Source organism: Aptenodytes forsteri, unplaced genomic scaffold, assembly GCF_000699145.1.
Source record: "Aptenodytes forsteri isolate BGI_AS27 unplaced genomic scaffold, ASM69914v1 Scaffold15, whole genome shotgun sequence".
Lineage (NCBI taxonomy): Eukaryota > Metazoa > Chordata > Aves > Sphenisciformes > Spheniscidae > Aptenodytes > Aptenodytes forsteri.
In genome coordinates this window covers 1,217,881-1,237,186 of record NW_008795129.1, presented here as the reverse complement: position 1 = coordinate 1,237,186, position 19,306 = coordinate 1,217,881, and the positions used below count along the sequence as shown (strand labels likewise).

General features: G+C 37.8%; 1 protein-coding gene across 1 annotated transcript in view; it reads left to right on the top strand.

The window, feature by feature from the left end:
• Positions 1-19,306, top strand: part of CUNH10orf11 (chromosome unknown C10orf11 homolog) — a 341,942-nt gene that overhangs the window by 19,385 nt on the left and 303,251 nt on the right. Inside the window, exon 2 of the mRNA XM_009277631.2 lies at positions 9,389-9,515. Coding sequence (XP_009275906.1) covers positions 9,389-9,515 — 127 coding nt within the window. The remainder of the gene's footprint in view (positions 1-9,388; positions 9,516-19,306) is intronic.

Genomic DNA, 19,306 nt, shown 5'->3' with positions numbered 1-19,306 from the left:
CCCTTCTTCCTTCTTTTTTTTTTTTTTCCCCCCTACCTAAAGGGAAAAACAGTTCTGCCTGGCCAAGTACTGTGTGTTATATGTACACCCAAGGGTGTGTTCTTGCCCTTTGATTCTTAACAAAGAAATAGATTGTTGGTCTAATCCTGCTGCTTTAAAAGCCAGGGCTGTTTTTTCTCTTGTTGACTCCTTTAGCATTTTCAGTCACAGATTCAGGTCTCAGTGTCTGGTAAGCCTCAGAAAGTGAGCCGCAGTTATTCATGTGGCTAAATAATGAGAAAGGAAAAGCAAAAATGGCCCTGTGTGTATATGCTACTCACCGTGAAAATGGTGGTGATTACCAGACTTTACACGGTTAGGTACCCGTATACAGTAAAATACTGTAAGAGTTTGTTTTGTTTTTAATGTCTCTTCATAGTGCCGTTTGGTGCTGCAAAAGGCCAGAACTTAGAGGTTATGGGTACAGATGGGGAACAGTATCCAACATAGCAAATCCCAGACCAAAAGGACAATTGCTGGCAACTTAGTCTTGTCTGTGCTAGAAAAGTTTTGGGTTGCTTTTTTTTTTTTGCTATAACTGTACTGGCAAATTTCTCATATTTGGTGGAAACATAGCTTGCAAAAGCAAACGAAATTACACCAAGTGTGACCACTTCTGATGGTAGAAGATGCTTCTCCACTGGGAGTGAAAGTTGTGCAGCCAAAACCTTTCTGTTGGAAATTGAGCCTGAATTCTCTTGGGTTACAATTAGAGGGTTATTTTTGATTCTGAGGAGTTGTTGGTAAAACTATTGGTGTGTTGTGTGGATCTGGGTACAGACTAAGATACCATGCAGAGGGGATAAAGGAGGTTAGGGAGACAAAGCAGGGTAGGTAGCAGAAGGAAATAATAAATAAATGGCAGTTATATCCTGTGTAACAAGTACTACAGTGTCTGTGGTATGCGCATATGTAGATCCCTGTGATTTTCAGTTGTTCTAAAGATACTTTTTAACATCGAGGGATTCGGTGTTATGTCCATTAACAATTCTCTGCTATCATGCTTGAGCAGTCTATTAGTCGTTCTCACCTCTTATAGCTGGTCACAGAGGCCAGTCCCCTTGCCTCTCTCTGCTTCATCTTTTTTATTAAGTTTATTAAAACTAGCCAGATTATACTTTCTTATGGCACAGGCTGTGCTTGGTCCATTCATTATGGTTTCTTATCTTGGCAGGCAATCTGAATTGAACGGCAGCTAGTCCATTATGCACATATGAAGCCCATCACTCCTCCAGCAATGGCCAATTCATCAAACATTTATCTTTTGCCCTCTGAGCAGTGCGTCAATTTGCTTGTCAATCCTCAGCCTTGGTTGTTGTGGAAGATGGGAGAAAAATTACTCTTCCCCCTTCTCACTGAACTCCAGTAGTCGAAATGGGCTTTACTCCACCCACTCTACAGGCTTGTTACTCCCCCCTTCCCTGTGCAAAAAGGGGAGGGGTCAGGTTACTATCTGAATTGCAGAGTGACAGATTGATCCAAGATACAGTAAAGCTTTCATTATGGCACTGCCTTTGCACTTGAATTTGCTCATATTTCCATTATAATACTGTTTTTTAGAGGGTTTATAAATAGGTTCGCAACTTGGCACATGGACCTGAGAGGAGCTTTTTAAGAATAAACACATTATAGGGTTTTAGTTTTGTTTTTTTTTTTTCTTTTTAAACAGGTAGGTTTATATTTTGTAAACCCTGGCTTGTTCTTTTGCTATTTCTAATCACTAATACTTCCTTGAATTCTTTCGAGTTCAGGAAATGGCAGTGTGTGCGTTTTTGTTTTTTTTTTTTAAATGCCATTTGTTTTATTCGGACTGAATTCCGTGTTAAGATTGGGGAAAAAGACAAATGAATCAAGGGATACCCACATCCAAGTTTTTCTCTTAACTCCTCTAACCTTGTTATTCTTCATCAAATACTTTCAAGAAATTTTAGCAGAAGGATGCCTAAGTCCAGATTTAGGAATATTATTGAAGTGATGCATCCATTGAACTGCAGGGACTTCCTAGTGGTGGTTTTTCCAGAATGCCCTTTGATAAAATATGAATGCATACAGACACTTGCTCTCCGCTTGGTAATTTTTAGCTGTGTTTTGCAAACTGTATTGTGTTATATGATACTTGTTCGATCATTAGATGACTAAGAGCTCATTTTCTCATCCATTTTGTATTATTTTAAAATATCTTATATGGCTCATGTGAAAACCGCCTTGCCACAGGCTATAGGATTACACTGATTGTCATTTTATTTAAATTTACACAAAATTGTAACAGTAATATCATACAAAAATCTTGGCATGTTTAATCCTAAAGATGTAATACAAAAACTTCAGCAAAAAGAAGCCTAACATGAAGGATAAAGCTTGAGCTGTATTAATGGGATATCCTCTTGAGTAGAGCTGTGTTAAATACACATAGTGAAATCTGAGACTTTAAGGGGTTCATTAGAAGAGAAGTTGAACCCCACCCAGTCAGTCTGGTTGCTTCATGGTAGAGTTAGGCCAGGAAAATAGATTATCTTCCCTTTTTTTTTTTTTTTTTTGACTAGAGTCTTGGTAGGAGAGAATGGTGGTTAAACGACTGAATAGTTGACTCTAATATGTAATATGTTTTTGTGAGCTACTGGAAACTGTAATTGGGATTTGTAGTTTATTTCACCATGTAAACAATCCACCCATATGGGGCACAGCTGTAACAGTTTATTTTACCTTAATGTTGCAATTTCTTCTAATTTTGTTGCAAGACTTTGGACAAATAGGCTACGTTCATCCCTCCCAAATGTGTGTACTTCACTGAGCCCCACCTGATGTCTGATTCACCTTCTGGAAGCGCCCATCTTTTGTCACTGGCTGTAAGGAGTTTTTTTGTCTCTGGCTTCTACAGATGGATAAGTCTGCATCGTGGCTTTTCAGATAATTCCATCATTTGAGGAGCTGCTGCTTAATAGCAAAATCTCTCTCTCTGAAGAAATTCTGCATTTCTGTTTTATAATTGGTAGGAAAGGGTTTGAAATTTTGTGAACTTAACGTTTAGAATTCAGGAGGCCTCTTATATCTTCTTGTCTATCTATTTATTGACTCTACTTTTGTTTGTGTTTTCTTTGAGGTTTGGGGGTGGGTGGTGGCTTGGAAGTGTTGAGTAGTTTGGGCTTTTTTTTAAGCAATGGAATTTGCTGCGTAAGACTCAGAACGAGACTATAAAAAACAGATGAGGATTCTGAGTTTTCATGAATCCCCACCATTTTAACGTGCTTACATAGCTCTAGTTTATGGTTGTTGCGCAAGATGTTTTCATCCCAATCTTTTTTGGTAATGAGGTGTCCCACATAGTCTTGTATGCTTTCAGTGTATAAGGAAAGGGGAAAAACGAGGGATGGATATTAATTTTTCTGTATGTCTGAAAGTTATGACCTTTATATGAAAAGACTCAGAAACTAATTGTAGATCCAGTTCATAACACAGGTTTAATCTTTTCTTATGGAGATCTTTTCTTCCCAGGTATTTTATGATTCTGCTCATTCATTTCTTTACATTTTCTCTTTTGCTGACCATATTCACAGGCTTGCCTTAAGTTTTATTCAAAGAGCTGCTTCCAGATATTTTCTATCTAGCAACAGAAAGCTGGAAACAGATTGACTGGAAGTGATGCAAAATGCTACCTCTAGAGAGCCTGCAAATACTAACATTCCCTCTGATATTAGACAAAACAAAGCATTTCATGTTTTGGAAACATTGGTAAGCTTGTTCTCCATTGAACAGAATTTTGTGATTCCTTTTTTATGACTTGTCTGGTCTAACTTGGGGCCTGGCCCACACTAGAAATTTTGGAGGTTCTTTACTTTCACTGGGGCGCTTTTTTTTGTTGTTGTTCTGCTTTGGTCCAGAACATACTCCATTCTGTTTTCTTTTTGAATGTATTATCATGCAGAAAAATGGGTATAAACACTAAGTAGGACTGCAGAAAAGAAAAGCTATTGTGCTTGAATAGTGTAGAGGTCATTTTTTGACACTTTGCTTGTGGTTTACCTGCCATTACTATCTCTGTGTGCAGGAAATACATAAACCTTCGATTTGCAGTGTTTTTGTGATTATAATAGTGAGAGGTTTGGGTTTTTTTTTTTTAATTTGAACTGAATTCTAGCCACTCTGTTTTCTTTACATTGGGTTATTTATTTTTCTGTACTCACAGGTGAGAGGTGTGTTTAGAGCAGAACCCCCCAAAGCAGGTTTGAGAGTAGAATTCTGACAGAGGCCTCAGCCCGAGGGAGTTTGCACAGAAGATTCACCGAACCCCTTCCACCATCAGAACAGAATTGGAAATGGCTTGGGTTTTTCCCCTTATTGGTATGCTATATTTCAGATTAAATGGAATTTAAAATTGAACAGGAATCAAAGCAAGTAAACCTGAAATGATGTTTTGCATTCCCAGGGAATTATGCAAAATCTAAACTTACACATATGTCTGTCTTATGTTTTTATATATACAACATTTATTTATTGCTCTTTGTTTTGTTTTGGTGAGGTTAAGTCAAAGGACTAGAAGTCAGGAGCTCTGGGTTTTATTTCTTGTCTCTTAGAAAATTGCTGGAGGTCACCTTTCGTTAGTCACTTAACCTCTCTCTGCTTTACTACAAAATGGAATTTTAAGCTCAGCAGGTTTTTGAAGAGTAATTCATTAATGTTTAAAAAAAAAAATGCTTTGTGCTCCTTGGCTGGCAGGTTCTGGAGAAATAGAAATTACATTTCTATTCTTTAAATACTGAAATTATCTGGTACTAGGGTTCTCGTGTTGATTCTGCTCTCCTGTAATCTGTTAAAACATAAAAGGCAAGAAAAAAAGGTATTTTAAAAAGCTCTTGTTTTGTAACAGCTCTATCTTTAACTTCTGGTAATGGCTATCTCTTGTCAACAGAGTGCAAATCAATTTCAAGGCTAAAGCCAAACTCTCTCATTTACATATTGTTAACTGCTCTCTCTTTTCCTGTTAAACAGGAGGAAAAAGTCATTAGATACGAGGCAGCTGTCTTATTAATGGAGGGGTGGGGTAAAATGTGAGGAACACTCCTTTTTCAGCATATACTTCTGAACAGCTTGTTCTCCCGGACAAGGACAACTGCAGAGTACCAAGGTTTGTCCATTACTTGAGAGGCTTCTGCTTTTTTTCATTTAGAAAATCTCGTGTTTTCATTGTCAAATATTACCAAAATGAAGAGCTGCTCTCTAGGTTTTGTAACCAAATCCCTGTCAGGCCAGAGGGACCGTTTGAAATAGTGTAGTTGACAGTTGCCATGCATACACATAGAAAAAAAAATAATCTCTGCCATGACATTCCTTTATGATTAAAACTTTGTTACAAACCATGAATGAATTATGGAAAAGAAAGCTGGAAGAAATCATACCGATTAGCCGAAGGACTTGGATAAAATGGCATTTCTGAGACCTTTGTATTCGAAAGGATTATTTACTGTCTGCTTACAGAACATCTTAAGTCGTTTTGCAGAGGGAGTCAGTTTCCTGTTTAGCGCAGTGTTTTTGTAAGCTAATGAGGGCAAAGCGTGAGCCATAGGCAATGATGCTGTGATATTAGCTGTGACAGGGAGCTTGATCATAATTATCTTAACGAGGATAGGGTTAATTACAGTGGAAACTTAAAGTTTTTTCTGTTTGAATGAGGCGGCGCTGAATACGTTGTGATGTTTTGTCGGTTTGATGTGACTTTGGAAATTGCAATGGAAATCTCTTGGCAGCACTTGCTCTCCTCTGGGAGCAGAGTGTGAGCCCTGCAATGAGGTAACTGAGATGGTACCTGTGGGTGAGATAATGGGCAACTTTCATGTCATTAGAGCAGGGAAAAGCAACCTGCAATACACCTTAGTGATGTTTATTAGCCTTTTGAAACTGGGGAAAAAACCTGCTTGCCACTGCCCCTTCAGTGCTGGTTGTATTGTGGTGGTAAGATTGTGTGTTTGTTTTAATACACTGGTATGGGGAGACATTTTTTCTGCTGTGAACTCTGAGAAAACAGCACAGATTTAATTTTAGACCGGTTCTCTTTCTTGGGGGACTTCCCTCTTTTTATACTCGTCTCCTTTAGGGTGTTTGTGTGCTTCTTGCTGTGCCGTGTATATATATACACACTCCTTTCCTATTTTGTAATGGGCTCATAAGGAAATATTTGGATTACATCAATATAACTCACCCTCATTAAAAATAAAAATGCCACTATTTGGTGCTGATTTCTACCTCAGCTTCTCAAAAATGCTTTCTATATACTAATTCACGGTTGCAATCCTTTCTTAGGTAAGTGATGTTATCTCCCATCTGCAGGTGGGAAAGTGAGGCACACAGAAGTTACAGGACTTGCTGAAATTTGTACCGTAAAACCTATTGTGCGGATTGTACTTAAAACTTTTAAATTGTGGAGTACAACTGCTGGGCAATATTTCCTTATATATTATGGTGGTAGAGACTGTTGCCTTGAATTTAGTAGCTAGTATCACTGGATGATAGCAAACACATTTTTTCCTTCTTTGTTTCTTTACCAACTGTTTTAGCAATTTTGTTTTGGTGCTAGCTTTTTCTTCCGTTCAAGATGAAAAAATAAGAATTCTGTGAATAGCGAAATAACATGTGGATGTAAATTTATGTTAATGGCTACACCCTCTCTCTGTACTGTGGCAACTCCTCCCATCTCCCTGGACTCTGAATTTGTGTGATTAAATCACCAAGTGCACACTGCTCTGATGACATGAAAACAACAATTAATAAGCAACCCCCTGTGTAACACGGCTCCTTTTTAACTGAGCAGCTAATAACATTACATGGCAAAAATTATCAAAACCAGACAGGTGTAAGGAGATTTGCGCACAATTTTCCCTGCCTGTCTATGAAACTAGTACCCTTGTGTTCAGCCCAGGCTTGTGAAAGAAAGGCTGTTTCAATAGGCAACTCCCTCTAGTGTTTCAAGGCCTTTTGTCCCACTTCATGGCTTGTCATTTTGTTTTATGCCTCCCCTGCAGCAGTTTTGGATGTGGGCTTTCTTCTCCTTGCCAGTTGCCAACCATTTGCTGATTCTCATGATAAGAGTATTATATTTGCATAACATAACTCAGGAACAATGTGTATTTTGACGCTGACACTGACCAGAGCCCAAGCAATGTTTTTTCACAAAGGACCTATTAACGTCCCATAAGGCTCTGTGGTGTTGACAAGGAGGTGGCCTTCTCTGAACTCCTTTGGCAAGTCAAAGTCTTGCACTGAAATGTGAGGTTTGGAAATAATCCACTATTTATATAATAAAGAGTATTTAAGGGGAATTTGCTAAACTAGGTTTGTCAAATAAACTGAAATGAAAACTCATAACAGCTTGATAAACTCACTGCTACTTCCTCTGGGTTATTTTGCCTTTTAAAGGTACTTGGGGGAAAGCAGCGTCTGAAATGTTTGCTGATCTCTCTTCTGATCTTGACTTTGGCAAAACCAAGTCTGTTGCGACCCTTTGCAATAGCTAACTTAGTACAGCATGCTAGCACAGCTCTTAACGGTGTACAGTTTATGTAGGCTGAATCGAGTTTTTTCCGAAACAGCTTGTTAAAGGCAAGTGCAAAAAGTGCGACTGTTACTGTGGTGGTTGTTTCAGTAGAACATTTATAATAGAGGCTTTTGTTCTTTCAGCTTCAGAAATTGTACTTTCAGTGCATTGTAACGATATGTTTCAGTAGAACATTAATAATAGAGGCTTTTGTTCTTTCAGCTTCAGAAATTGTACTTTCAGTGCATTGTAACGATATAGATATGCCATAGGGTTGTAGGCATGGCAAATTTTCTTCAGGTCTGGCTGCCCAGCATCAAAATGGCATTAGTAATAGTTGTACCTCCCTTTCAGAAGGCCGAGTCAACAGATTGTGAGCGCGTTGGAGTCCTTGGACTGAAATACACTGTTTCAGTGTTGTGCAAATGTTACTTGAATATTCATAGTTTAGTGTACAGTACCCAGTGTAAAGGTCACGGACTTGATTTCTTTTGGTTGTTTGAACCCTCTAACTGTGATTTATAAGTGGTCAGTAAGTCGTATCTACAAAAGCAGTATCTTGTTTTTGTTGGACAGATGAATGTTAAATTGTCTAATTTGAAACCCATATACTTTCTGATAATATTTGTATTTTCCTCCAGCAGTAGTGCCTGTAGAACAGGGACCTTGGCTGTATTTTGATCTTTGCCAAAAACTGGGGGGAGGGTGAGGAAATCCCCTCAGTATAAATGTCAGTGGAAACTGAATAAATAGTATAGACTGCATCTCCCCTTATTAATCACATTTTATAAAACAGCCAGGAGATACAGTGATGATCTTCCCACTGGTAGGCATAGTAGATCAGCTGTCAAGTCATGCAATCTCAGCATATCTTTAGGTGTCTGGTAGGTGAATGAGCTGTGAATGCGTGTCTGTGCGTATGCTCCGTATACCATGTGTCTTAGTTGATTAATATGTGGGGTTTTTTCTCCTGTTGGAATGTGCAAGCATTAGGAATCAAGTTTGGAACAGATGCCTTAACAAGGTACCAAAGTGTTCTTTTTAGTTTTTTTCCCTGTACTTTGCTATCAGAGGAATGAATACCTCCGGAATCTTGTTTATTTACAAGCCATCATCTGCACTTCCATGTTGTGAAATGCTCCTTTTTAAAGCTGCTCTCTGCAGTCTGACCTGTGGCTTGACAGTGGGACAGTAAGTTCCGAAAAGAAAGCAAATGCCTTTTCTGTCTGGAGTAATGCTGCACTTTATTTTGTAGAGAACGTTTTATTTTGTTTGCAGGGACTCAAGAAGCAAATTAAGTGGTTAATAAAAAGGAAAAAAAAATCCCTTCTCCATTTCCTATTATTGCATGTAAGGTAACTGCTAAGAAATGATACTTGAAGTTGTATTTATTATTGTTAGCGGGGTATGATATTTCTTGGCAGAAATGATGGATGACAACTTAAATTTGTGTCCAGGGAATGAAGGTGAACTGTGACAGAGTTATTTATCTTGGGAATGGAGGTTAGGGTCAGGCGAGGCTGGGTGCCTGAAGGCACAAGACATTGACAAATTCATCCTGCAGGCCCCATATCTGAAGCCTTTTGTTTTGGATCCTGGCTACTCACTAAGTGACCCCCATCCTTCATCCTGCCAGCATGTGAAGGATGTGTTGCAGTGCCAGCACTCCCCTTGCCACTAATGCTTGTCATTCACTCTTCTGACAGGCCCAAACCAAAACTATTCCCACTCCTGAAAGGGAAGGTTAAAATATTTATTTCAGCTCATAATGGCCTCCCTGATTTAGTGGAGTATCATTTTTCCTGTTGCCTTTGTCGTTTGCAGGTCACTAGAAGGACTGAAAACATTCAGTTACTTGGAAGAGCTGATCTTGGACAACAATCTACTTGGAAATGACCTTCTGTTACCCAGGTTACCCCACCTCCATACCTTAACGCTCAACAAGAACCAAATATCCTTTCAAAGAAATACCTGCAAAATGTCAAATGAGTTTTATGTGTCAGCCAAATTAAAGTATGTGAAATATAGTTCATGTGCAGACAAAGCATTCTGTCGTTTGGCACCTGGAATACTTCATAGTAATTTATTATAGGTCATTCATAAATGAAATGCACCATTATATCTTCCTGTTGCTCCATTTTAGTGAGAGATCTAAGTTATGGCTCTGAAGAAATCTTTCTAATATATAAAATAGAGAAAGAAAATAATGTCAGTGCTACCAGTGTGCAGCAGTTCCTGTGTTTGCTTGGGGTTCTGTTGCAGGCTGACCTCTAGTGGAATAGAGAGTGCAGTGAAACGCTATTAAGTGTTTATACTTTAAATAGCTCTTAAAACATTAAAGTAAAATAAAATAAAATAAAAAACACCAAGAAATGTAATACCTTTCTCTATTCTAATGAAGTTGGTCATATGCACAATTTGGTAGCTGCTCTGCAACCGCAGCTGTAAAAGCAAGTCACTGTATTCTCGGTGTTCCAGCTCTGTATAAATTCATACAAAATGCTGTCCAAATCAAGGTCTTAATACATTAAGGTATTTAGATGGATGGTTAAGTCCATTCATAACCAATCAGGCACTTCTCCATATGCCTGAAGTTAGTGCCTGCTTAAGTTTATTCAGAATAAATATTTCAGCATTTGCCTAAGTACTCTGCTGAATCAGAGCCCCTAGTCTGTAGGCTTATAGATAATGGTCTGTAAAAACTAATTATCTACAAGGGCTGGGAATGGACTTGATTATTAAATAATTTTCCCATACTTTGACCCTTCTGGAGATTTGAAGATGCTTTAATATATGGTTTTACAAAAGTGAAGGGCGATCAAATTGTGGCCAAAAGGCCAACTGAGGCCTGCAGAGTCTTAGAGCACAGACCATGAAAGCCCTCTCCTTGTAATTGCAGCGTGAGGACAAGGCTGCTCAACTGCAGGCTTTTATTACAGACAATGTAAACAGAGAGCAATTTACCTCCTACTAAAGCAAAATCCTCCTACTGAGGAGAATAAAAATAACTGCAGATTCTATGATTTCTGCACTTATTTTTGACTCTATAAATAAAAAAAAAAATCAGCAGAGTAACTTTTATTCCTTGGGCCCTGGAAACTTGCCAAGAGTGTCTCTTGAGCAGTGACAGTCATTACTGTACTAGGTATTTTGCTAGATTTCTGGTTAATGCCAGGATTCTGTGGGTTGGATTTGAGTAACTGGTTTTATTGTTTGCTGCCACGGTAAAATCTGAACTGGGCATGCTTTGATGAAGAATGTACAAGAACGTTTTTGCTGATGCTATGGGTGGTGGTATGTCTGGTGCAGCATATCTCCTTCTACAAACCATGAAGGGTAAATTTGGCCATAAGACCCAAACGCGTGTGAGTATATTTGTCCTTTGGGGGGGTGTCAAGGAGGAGCTTTGCGCTTACGAAAAGGATAGCAGGTGTATTGAATAAGAACTCAGTGAACAAAATCAGAGGGGAAGAAAATTATCCTGTCAGTAGTATTCTTGGAAGAGTGTCTGCTGGTCTCACAGACATACTTAAAATACTCACTCAAGTGAGTAAGCTCTCAAAGTCAATGATAACAGGTAAGAAGGATTTGATCTATCCTGGGATTTTTTTAATTCAGTCTTAAAACTATGAAGTTAGAGCTTTGAAAGTATTGAGCTACCCAGCTTATAGAAATAATGTATACATTTTGTAGTGCGCTGCTAATAATTTAACAGGGGAGTTGCAGAAATGCTTGTAAAACGCCTACTGTATACAAACTGCCCGGAGAAGAAAAAATAACTGCTGTCCATCATTAACATTTTGAGCCCTAGGGAGTAGTGATCTCTTGTAGGGAAGATACAGCAGCCTTCAGAAGCACAGAGACCTTGCAGATTCCTCTTTTCAGTGTGGATACCATATTTGAAAAAGGTCTCTTTTGAACTTGAATCACTTCTTTTAATGAATGATTTCTCTATAGAATTCTTTTAAAAATGTTCAAATACAAATGTAAATTTAATAGAATAATGAAATACATCACAGGAAAGATTGTTTAGTATATGTCAGTAGCACTACAAAAGGACACAAGTGAGGAAAGAATACTGATCTGAAACAAAACTTGGTGAAATATTACCATGTATACATAAATATATAGATATGGAAAGAGAGAGATGAAAACAAACAAAAAGCCAAATTGACGCCTGTGAAAACTGGAATAACATGTAAGCTTTAAAACTCATATGAGAGCTTTCTTGGGTATCTCTTAATATTACGGTATTCTTTGCTATTTCTCTCCTTTTATTTTGGCTTCATTTTGATCCAGATCCTGTTTTGATAGTTCTGATAAGAGCTTTCTGCTCCTTTTACATGGTTCACTTATTGTGTGGCGTTGTATTTGTAAATAACATTTGGCCCCTCCTAACATAATGTCTGGATACGCTGTACAAATGTGAAAGCTTATCTCTAAATCAGGTAAATACTTAGAAGAATCATCTAGTATATTTTTCTTCAAATAGTGGTTGTGTATTTCAGTTACGGTTAGGCCACTACCAGTTTTTCTACTAGAAGTGGAAGAACCAAATTTAAATATTACTATTTTAAGAACAGTTTCCTAGTGTTACACTTCAACTTTTCTGTAATGTGTAATCTGTTAGAAATATTTTAAAATGCAGTCTGTATAGCTGAAATACAGAAAGCATAGTTATCAACATTGTGCGGTATTGGATTACGTGTCTCTAACATGCTTTTTTCTTGTGTGTAGTATGTTTGTTTTTACAAAAGTCTGATTTACTTGGGGAAACATATCATCTTAGTTTCTCTATCAGACACAATGGATGGCAGTAAGCAGTACAGACTAAGATGGATGGGTGGTAGGTAGGAAGTTGATTTTGGAGGAGGGCTCATGACTGCAATCACCTATGCTTGTAATGGGAAGCCTCATTTCTACTTTTACGTGTGTTCACTAGATACTAAGAATCAGTCAGGAAACTTCTAAATAGATTTATTCCTCTGTGTGTGTTATAGCAGTGTGAGGTTTCATGGCTTTTCACTGTGCTGATCATGGGTGGTGTTACAGTGGGACTATATAGTACAGACATTTCAATTTCCTTTACGTTTCAATCTTTTTAGTATTTGTTAAAACTACTCAAAAGGGCAGCAGTGATAGTTTGTCAAATATCTATACCTGCATGCTGAAAATTAGATGGTGTTCACTGCCTCACTTCAAAATAGACAAGTCTGATAGCGAACCAGATCTGTCACTCTCTGAAGTAAAAACCCTATTTCTTTACTTAGTCCAGTGAGCTGGTCATCCATTTAACATACATTCTATATGCTTCTGAAGAACTGAAACCAAAATTGATTTAGAATAAAGGTGTTGAATGTAGACGTAGAATGCAGACATTGAATCTAGGTCTAGGTTTTGAATGGTTTAGAGGAAAACTGAAATATTTCACACCATAGAGTGGGAAATCTGGAGCTGGGCAGAATGCCCATAATGGTATATGCATTACTTACGGCAAGAGGAGTTATCGGTGTGGTTCAGATCACAGGATTAAATGTTCTTGAGTCTTTGAAAACAGCATGGATCGAGTACCTCAACTGAAGAATGTACTAATAAGTACTTCTGGTATAATCTGTCTTCACATAGCTCTCATCATAATGCCTAACAGTTAGGGATTTGTTTAACCCCCAAACTGTGGATTGTAATTTATTTTGCCTTTGTGCTTGTTCCTACATTGTCCTGAAGTGCTTGAAGACCTAAAGTCCCAGTCTGACCAGAATCTCTTTCTGTTAAATGCTGAGGACTTGATGTTTAGATTGAGTGAATACATTAAAAACATAAATTGTCTCCTATTATGCACAGATCCCTATTTCCACTAAACAAAGATCTAAGCTGAAATGGTACAGCAGTCTTCCCGCATATACTTCTGAGCTCTCCATGCCACAATTGCGGATTTGGCTAAATCTGAGTGTAGCTTGTTAGAGAACCGCAGTACCTGATGAGCCAAAAATCTTTCTTTTAGAATAAAGTGTACCTGAAGTAAAAATTGAGTAATGTGAATGCCTAATGCCAAACATCTATGGAAGAGGGAGGTAGTCTCCAGTCCAGGCGATTCCTTATCCTGTTCTACAGCAGTGCTTGGACCAGTTCAACTCCAGATGTCAGAACTTTAAAAAAAAAGCGGCAAGCGGCTGCTTTATTCTTGATTGTCTTTGTGTTGCCTTGGGAACCTTGAGCAACATTTGAGCAGAATAATGTTTTTTAAAAAAAAAATCCAAACAAAAAACCAAACTTTGAAAGAAAGGACATACGGTTTCACGATGGGCCTCTCTAGAGAACCAGAAATGTAATTTGATGGCAGAAATAGAAACGTTTCTCCTTTTTCTCACATTTGTATACCTAACAACATTGAAACCTGCTCTTCAGATCTGCAGCCTTGGAACCATGGCCTTTCTGAAATACCCTTAAAAGCACTGGCAACTCCAGCTACACAGAGAAAACTAATGCTGCTCCAGCAGGCAGAATGGGATTTTTTTCCCAAGTATTCAGTATGCAGGAAGCTCGCCATGAGATGTATGGACTTAGTTAATTACCACCTGTGACGCACCTTTTCTTTCTTGAGCAAAATGGTTTTAAAGTCAGTGAACAAGGCCCTATCTCAAGACCCTATCTCCCTACCAGATAGGGTTCAGGCCAGAACGTGGCATACAAATGACTGTGCGTGACATCCTATTGCACATACAGAAGGGGAAGATGTATACTTGCATATTGCAGGCTATTTCTGTGGTTATCCAACCTTGAAGACCTAGCACATTCTAATGGAAAAGCGTTCAGGTGGCAAAGATCTTTTCACACTGCATTCAGAGGAGAATTGGTAACTTCTGCTTCAAGGCTATTTGCCTGTGGAATAGCTTGTGATTGCTACACCGTGTTTGTGATAAATTTAATTGAAGCAAATGTTTCAAATGGGAATAAATATAGGTACCTTGCTCATTTATGACTCTGGTAGAAGTGCTATCCAGCTGTTTTAATGTTAGGTTGATTGCAACACCTGCATGACAGATGGTTAGTTGGCAGAAGACTTTTGAGTGACAGTTTTGGGTCTTTCTACGTGGTGGTCTGGAATTCCGTGTGATATTTCTGATATTCTTTATGTACGTATTGCAAAAAAACTTTGAATGTAAAGCTGATTGCTATTTACTTTGTCTCTTTGAAGAGACAAAACTTTAAGAACTTCCAAAAGCTGTAATCACAGAAGGTCATTAACATGAAAAGCTCTCCTGCAACTCTCTTGGGGAAGTGGGATGGCTAAAAATTTGAAAAGACTAAAGTACAAACTTTTTGAAAGAAAATGGTGGAGCAACTTGGAAAGCACTGAGAGAGAGAACGAGAGTGGTCACTTTTCTTATAAAGTCAATGTATTTGAGTGTGTGACTAGTAAAAAGAACTGCTGGCAGAGAAAAAGGTTACAGAAAGAAATCACAGATTCTCTTGCATACTTCAAACTATATGCAAAAAATAATTGAGTGGCAAGATAGGAAATATTTATAGGTTAGTTTGTTTGGACAGTTATATATTAGCATAGCATTTGTATAGAGTTATATAGAATAATTTCATTTAGAAACTGTTAGCAAAGGTTGTGTTTCTTTCAGCATAGGTTTGACCAGCAGTTGTCCCTGAAGAACAACCATGAATATGGTTATACCAAGAATACCGGTAAGAGAGGAAACAGTATGGAGTTTGGGGATGACCAGCATCAGTCCTCAGTACTTAAGGCAGCTGGACCCTTATATTACTCTCTAGAAAGGATTCATGCAGTGTCTGTGCCCTGGAAATACGCTGGAGGGACTAGTGAAAGGACACAGCTAAAGAGACTCTCGAGAATAGAGAGGTCTCGAATAGTGGAACACATGAGACATCATCCAGTAGTTTCTGTGTGAATCCACTCAACCTCTCAGAAGTATAAAAGAATGGTCTTTTTACCATGCTGGCTGTCACAAGACACAGCTTAGCACCAAAATGGCTGTCCCTGCTTGTGAGGTTCTCCTAAAATTGACTAAGCAAAGTGGCATTATACTATCCACTCAGAGTTTACAACTTCGACCTTGTTCAAATGTAATATTCCCTGGGGACAATTTAACTTTGAATCACACCAATCCTTCCTTGGTAGTAGTCTTGAATACTGTGGAACTAATCTCTGAAGTGTTTGTAAGGGGCCATAGTCCTGACTAGCACTAGAATTTTAATCCAGGCGACAGGATTTTCTAGAAAACAAACAAACGAAAATCTTATGAGCTTGCATAGACAGTTAATTCTTAGCCAGAGAAGGGAGATGCTTTGTTTGCTTTGGGCTTTTGCTTGTTCTTTTTGCCTTCTGGAGAACCTAAAAAACTATGGTATTGGATACCAGATAGTGAGTGAAAACAGACAAGTCAGAACATACTTATTTGTAGGATACTTTTGGTCGCATAAAACTTGCAAAAAATTATACTGCTCTGCAGCTTAACTGGACCTACCACAGTACTGTATTTTCCAAGTAATTCTATTGCTAAATGTCTCAGTGATGTTGGTAGCATTTGTTTTTCTGAACAGAAACTCTGGTGATATGGTTGTGTATGCTTGTGCGTATGTATGCTGTGAACAGTCTACTGTAAATATGCATGTGTGGTATACATACGTGTGACATAATAAAGAGGCTTAAAAAAGTTGACCTGAGTATGAGATACCCAGTTCTTGTAAATGTTTCCCTAATTAAAAACTAGAAATAGTGCAAGAAGTCAGTCGTCTTTTGATGAGGATGAAATTTTAAAGTATGTCTAGTATGTTTCTGTTAATAATTCATGAAGGCCAGGTTATGTTTTTGGAGGGGACTATTGTTGTGTAATTGCTGAGAACTAATGTTTTAGCTTGTGAGCTAAAGCGCTGAAGAGTTTAAAATTTTTATTGTTACAAATTTTTATTTTAGTCAACTTCTGTTAGAAAGAGAGGCATTAATAGATTGGTAATGGTGACTGTTGAATTAGGAGATGGATCGCTACACTAAGGTACTTTAATTGTCATAGCAGTGACACTGTAAACCAGTTTTCAAACAATAGACTATAGTGTAAGTATTTGCATCACTGTTACACATTCACCTGGTGACCAGTGACACCGACTTCAGAAAGATCAGTTCAGGGCTGTTGTCACAGAGCTTTAAATAAATAAAAAAAAGTTCGCTAGCACTGTCCATGGATTTAATTGTGGCTTTCCTTTTTGGAGAGAACGGAGCTGAAATTGGTCTTAGAAATGGCACAGCAGGATTTTGCAGCTCTGGCTCTGATTGCACCAACATGACACTCCTTAGGCTGCAACAATAAACCATAAAAAGGAAGCTGGCAATGCCATTTCAGGCTTGCTTTTGATTTTCTCCCCATGTATTTTCCTAGCATTGTTTTAGAAAGACTTTACACTTTTGGTGGCATTGTGTAGTTCCAGTATTGTGATTAAAATAAGTATATGACATGCTAATTAACTAAACAACACACTAGAAATGCACCATGACTTATGACTCATCTCTGAGAAACAATCATGAGAATTTGAACAGGATATCATTTATTTTTTCCTACCTGCTTTGTAAAGAGTAACTGTGATGGCAGGTGGATGGGGCTTCTTGGAAAAATAATCTGTACCTTGCATTTTGTTTTGTTTTTAAGAGGGATGAGAAAAGATAGTTAAAGGCCTAAGCAACAGAAATTTTAATTATTTTATTTATAACTGCTGATTCTGGCACAACAAAGTTGACTGTCATAAGCCACAGGTTGGTTTGTTCTCAAGTGTTGCTGGTGTCCTGTTATTTTTGGGCTGTCCGAGCCTGCAAAGCTTCAATTTTTCTATGAATTAATGACCACCTACTTTTGAGGTGATGATGTCCAGTTCTTGGGGTTTGTCCTGTGCACATGTTTCTGTTGCAGCTGAAATTGAAATAATGCTAGGATGCTAAATATCTATTTTAGTGGAGGGAGATGGGTAAACGATAACAAAGAAAAGATCTGGGGAGTCTCACACAGAACTGCACAGTAAGAGGTCTGTGTGTGATTCCCAGTCATCCTTGCCTGAGATAATTTTTAGGAGGGTGTTTCTGCATCTAAAATCAATGCTCAGGGTTTAGATATGAGATATTTGAATCTAGACACTAATTTCCGAATTTGGGAAGATTTAGATTTTTGAGATGCAGATTATCAACTACTGTTATATACCCAAAACTCTTAGTGAATTTGCTGTCTCTCCCTTTTGCTTGCCATAGGACTTTGATGCATAGTCTTATACTTTTTGCAAATCTAAACTGACACTGCTCTTCATCATTACATATCTCAATACATTTTGATATTTGTCCCTAAGTCTGCGTGGTCAGGTGAGAGTTAGAATACATGTCATACTCCACATTCAGCAAATCATTGGGGAGAAAAGCTTCTACCCCAGAAAAAGCTCTCCTGAATTGACAAGCAAAAACTCTGCCTGTTTACTCCATAAAAGAAGCAAAAAGTTTGGTGGCTGTGTTTTTGTTTTGGTTTGGTTTTTTTCTCCTTTCAATAGGAAATGGCCAGATACAATCTAAGCCTTGCAATAGCTAACCCCCTGTGTGATTGCTGTTATGGAAATAACTGTCTTTTGTAATAATAAACTATTTCTCTCAGAGAACCTTTTTGCAACTTAAGCAATCCTGCAAGAAATTAAGTGTTTCTCCTGGCTGAGGGAGGGTGCCAGATTCAAGCACTTCTCTAACAGTCTTAGGAAATTTTTAAAAAGCCTTTCACTTGAACATATGTGGAAAAAGTTTGTGACCTTCCCATCACAGTCACATACCTCCTGAAAGAGCCGTGAAAAAGTTTATGTATGAGCTTGAGTTCCAGATGTGAGAAGATGAGAATTAGCACCAAATTTTGATTGGGAATTCATCCTGGCTAACAAAGAAGATTTATATCATATGGTGCTACAAAAAGACAGTTTTTGTTGGGGTCTGGTTGATTACTTACTGGCATATAGCATTCCATAATGTGGCTTTGCCAAATTAAAAGTTAGCATTTTTACCTTTTTAATTAATTCATAGAACTAATTTCAAACCCTCATTTTTCTCACTCACGCAAAATATTTGAGTGTGATTCTTCAGATCTTATGGGACAGAACATTAACTATGAGTGTAGATACATTGATTTTAATATGTTAAAATTAGTAATTGTCAGCATGATCTTCATGTGTGTTTGGAAATAAACTTTCAGGCTTACAAAAGGAAGACCACATTTTTAACAATGAAGCTGCTCTTTCCATTTTGTATTGCTTCTCTTGCCCTTAAGATATTGAGGTGAAGAAATAAAGTAAATTCCATCAGCTAAAAATAACAAAGATAACAGAAACACATAAATCAAGTATAAATAATAGCAACACAAGTGAACTGAGGATTTAAAACAATAGTTGCCGTCTCTAACAGCAGGAGTGGATAAAAACAGAGCAATGAAATGCCCTTTAATGGTTTTGAATAATTACTACTATTGTCTAAGTCAATTTTTAAACATTGAAAACTTTTTACACGCATATGCATGGCATCTTCTTTGAGAATCACGCCTTTTTCTTTGCAGGTAAACTGAAGTAAATAAGAATGTATAGTTCGAGTCTTAGAGACTGTCACACTACAACAAAATAATTTGCTTTATTTGATCAATCAACAGGGTGCAAATGGTTGAATATTGTTGTTATGCTTAAACCTAAGCTGTGATTTCCAATATTGCA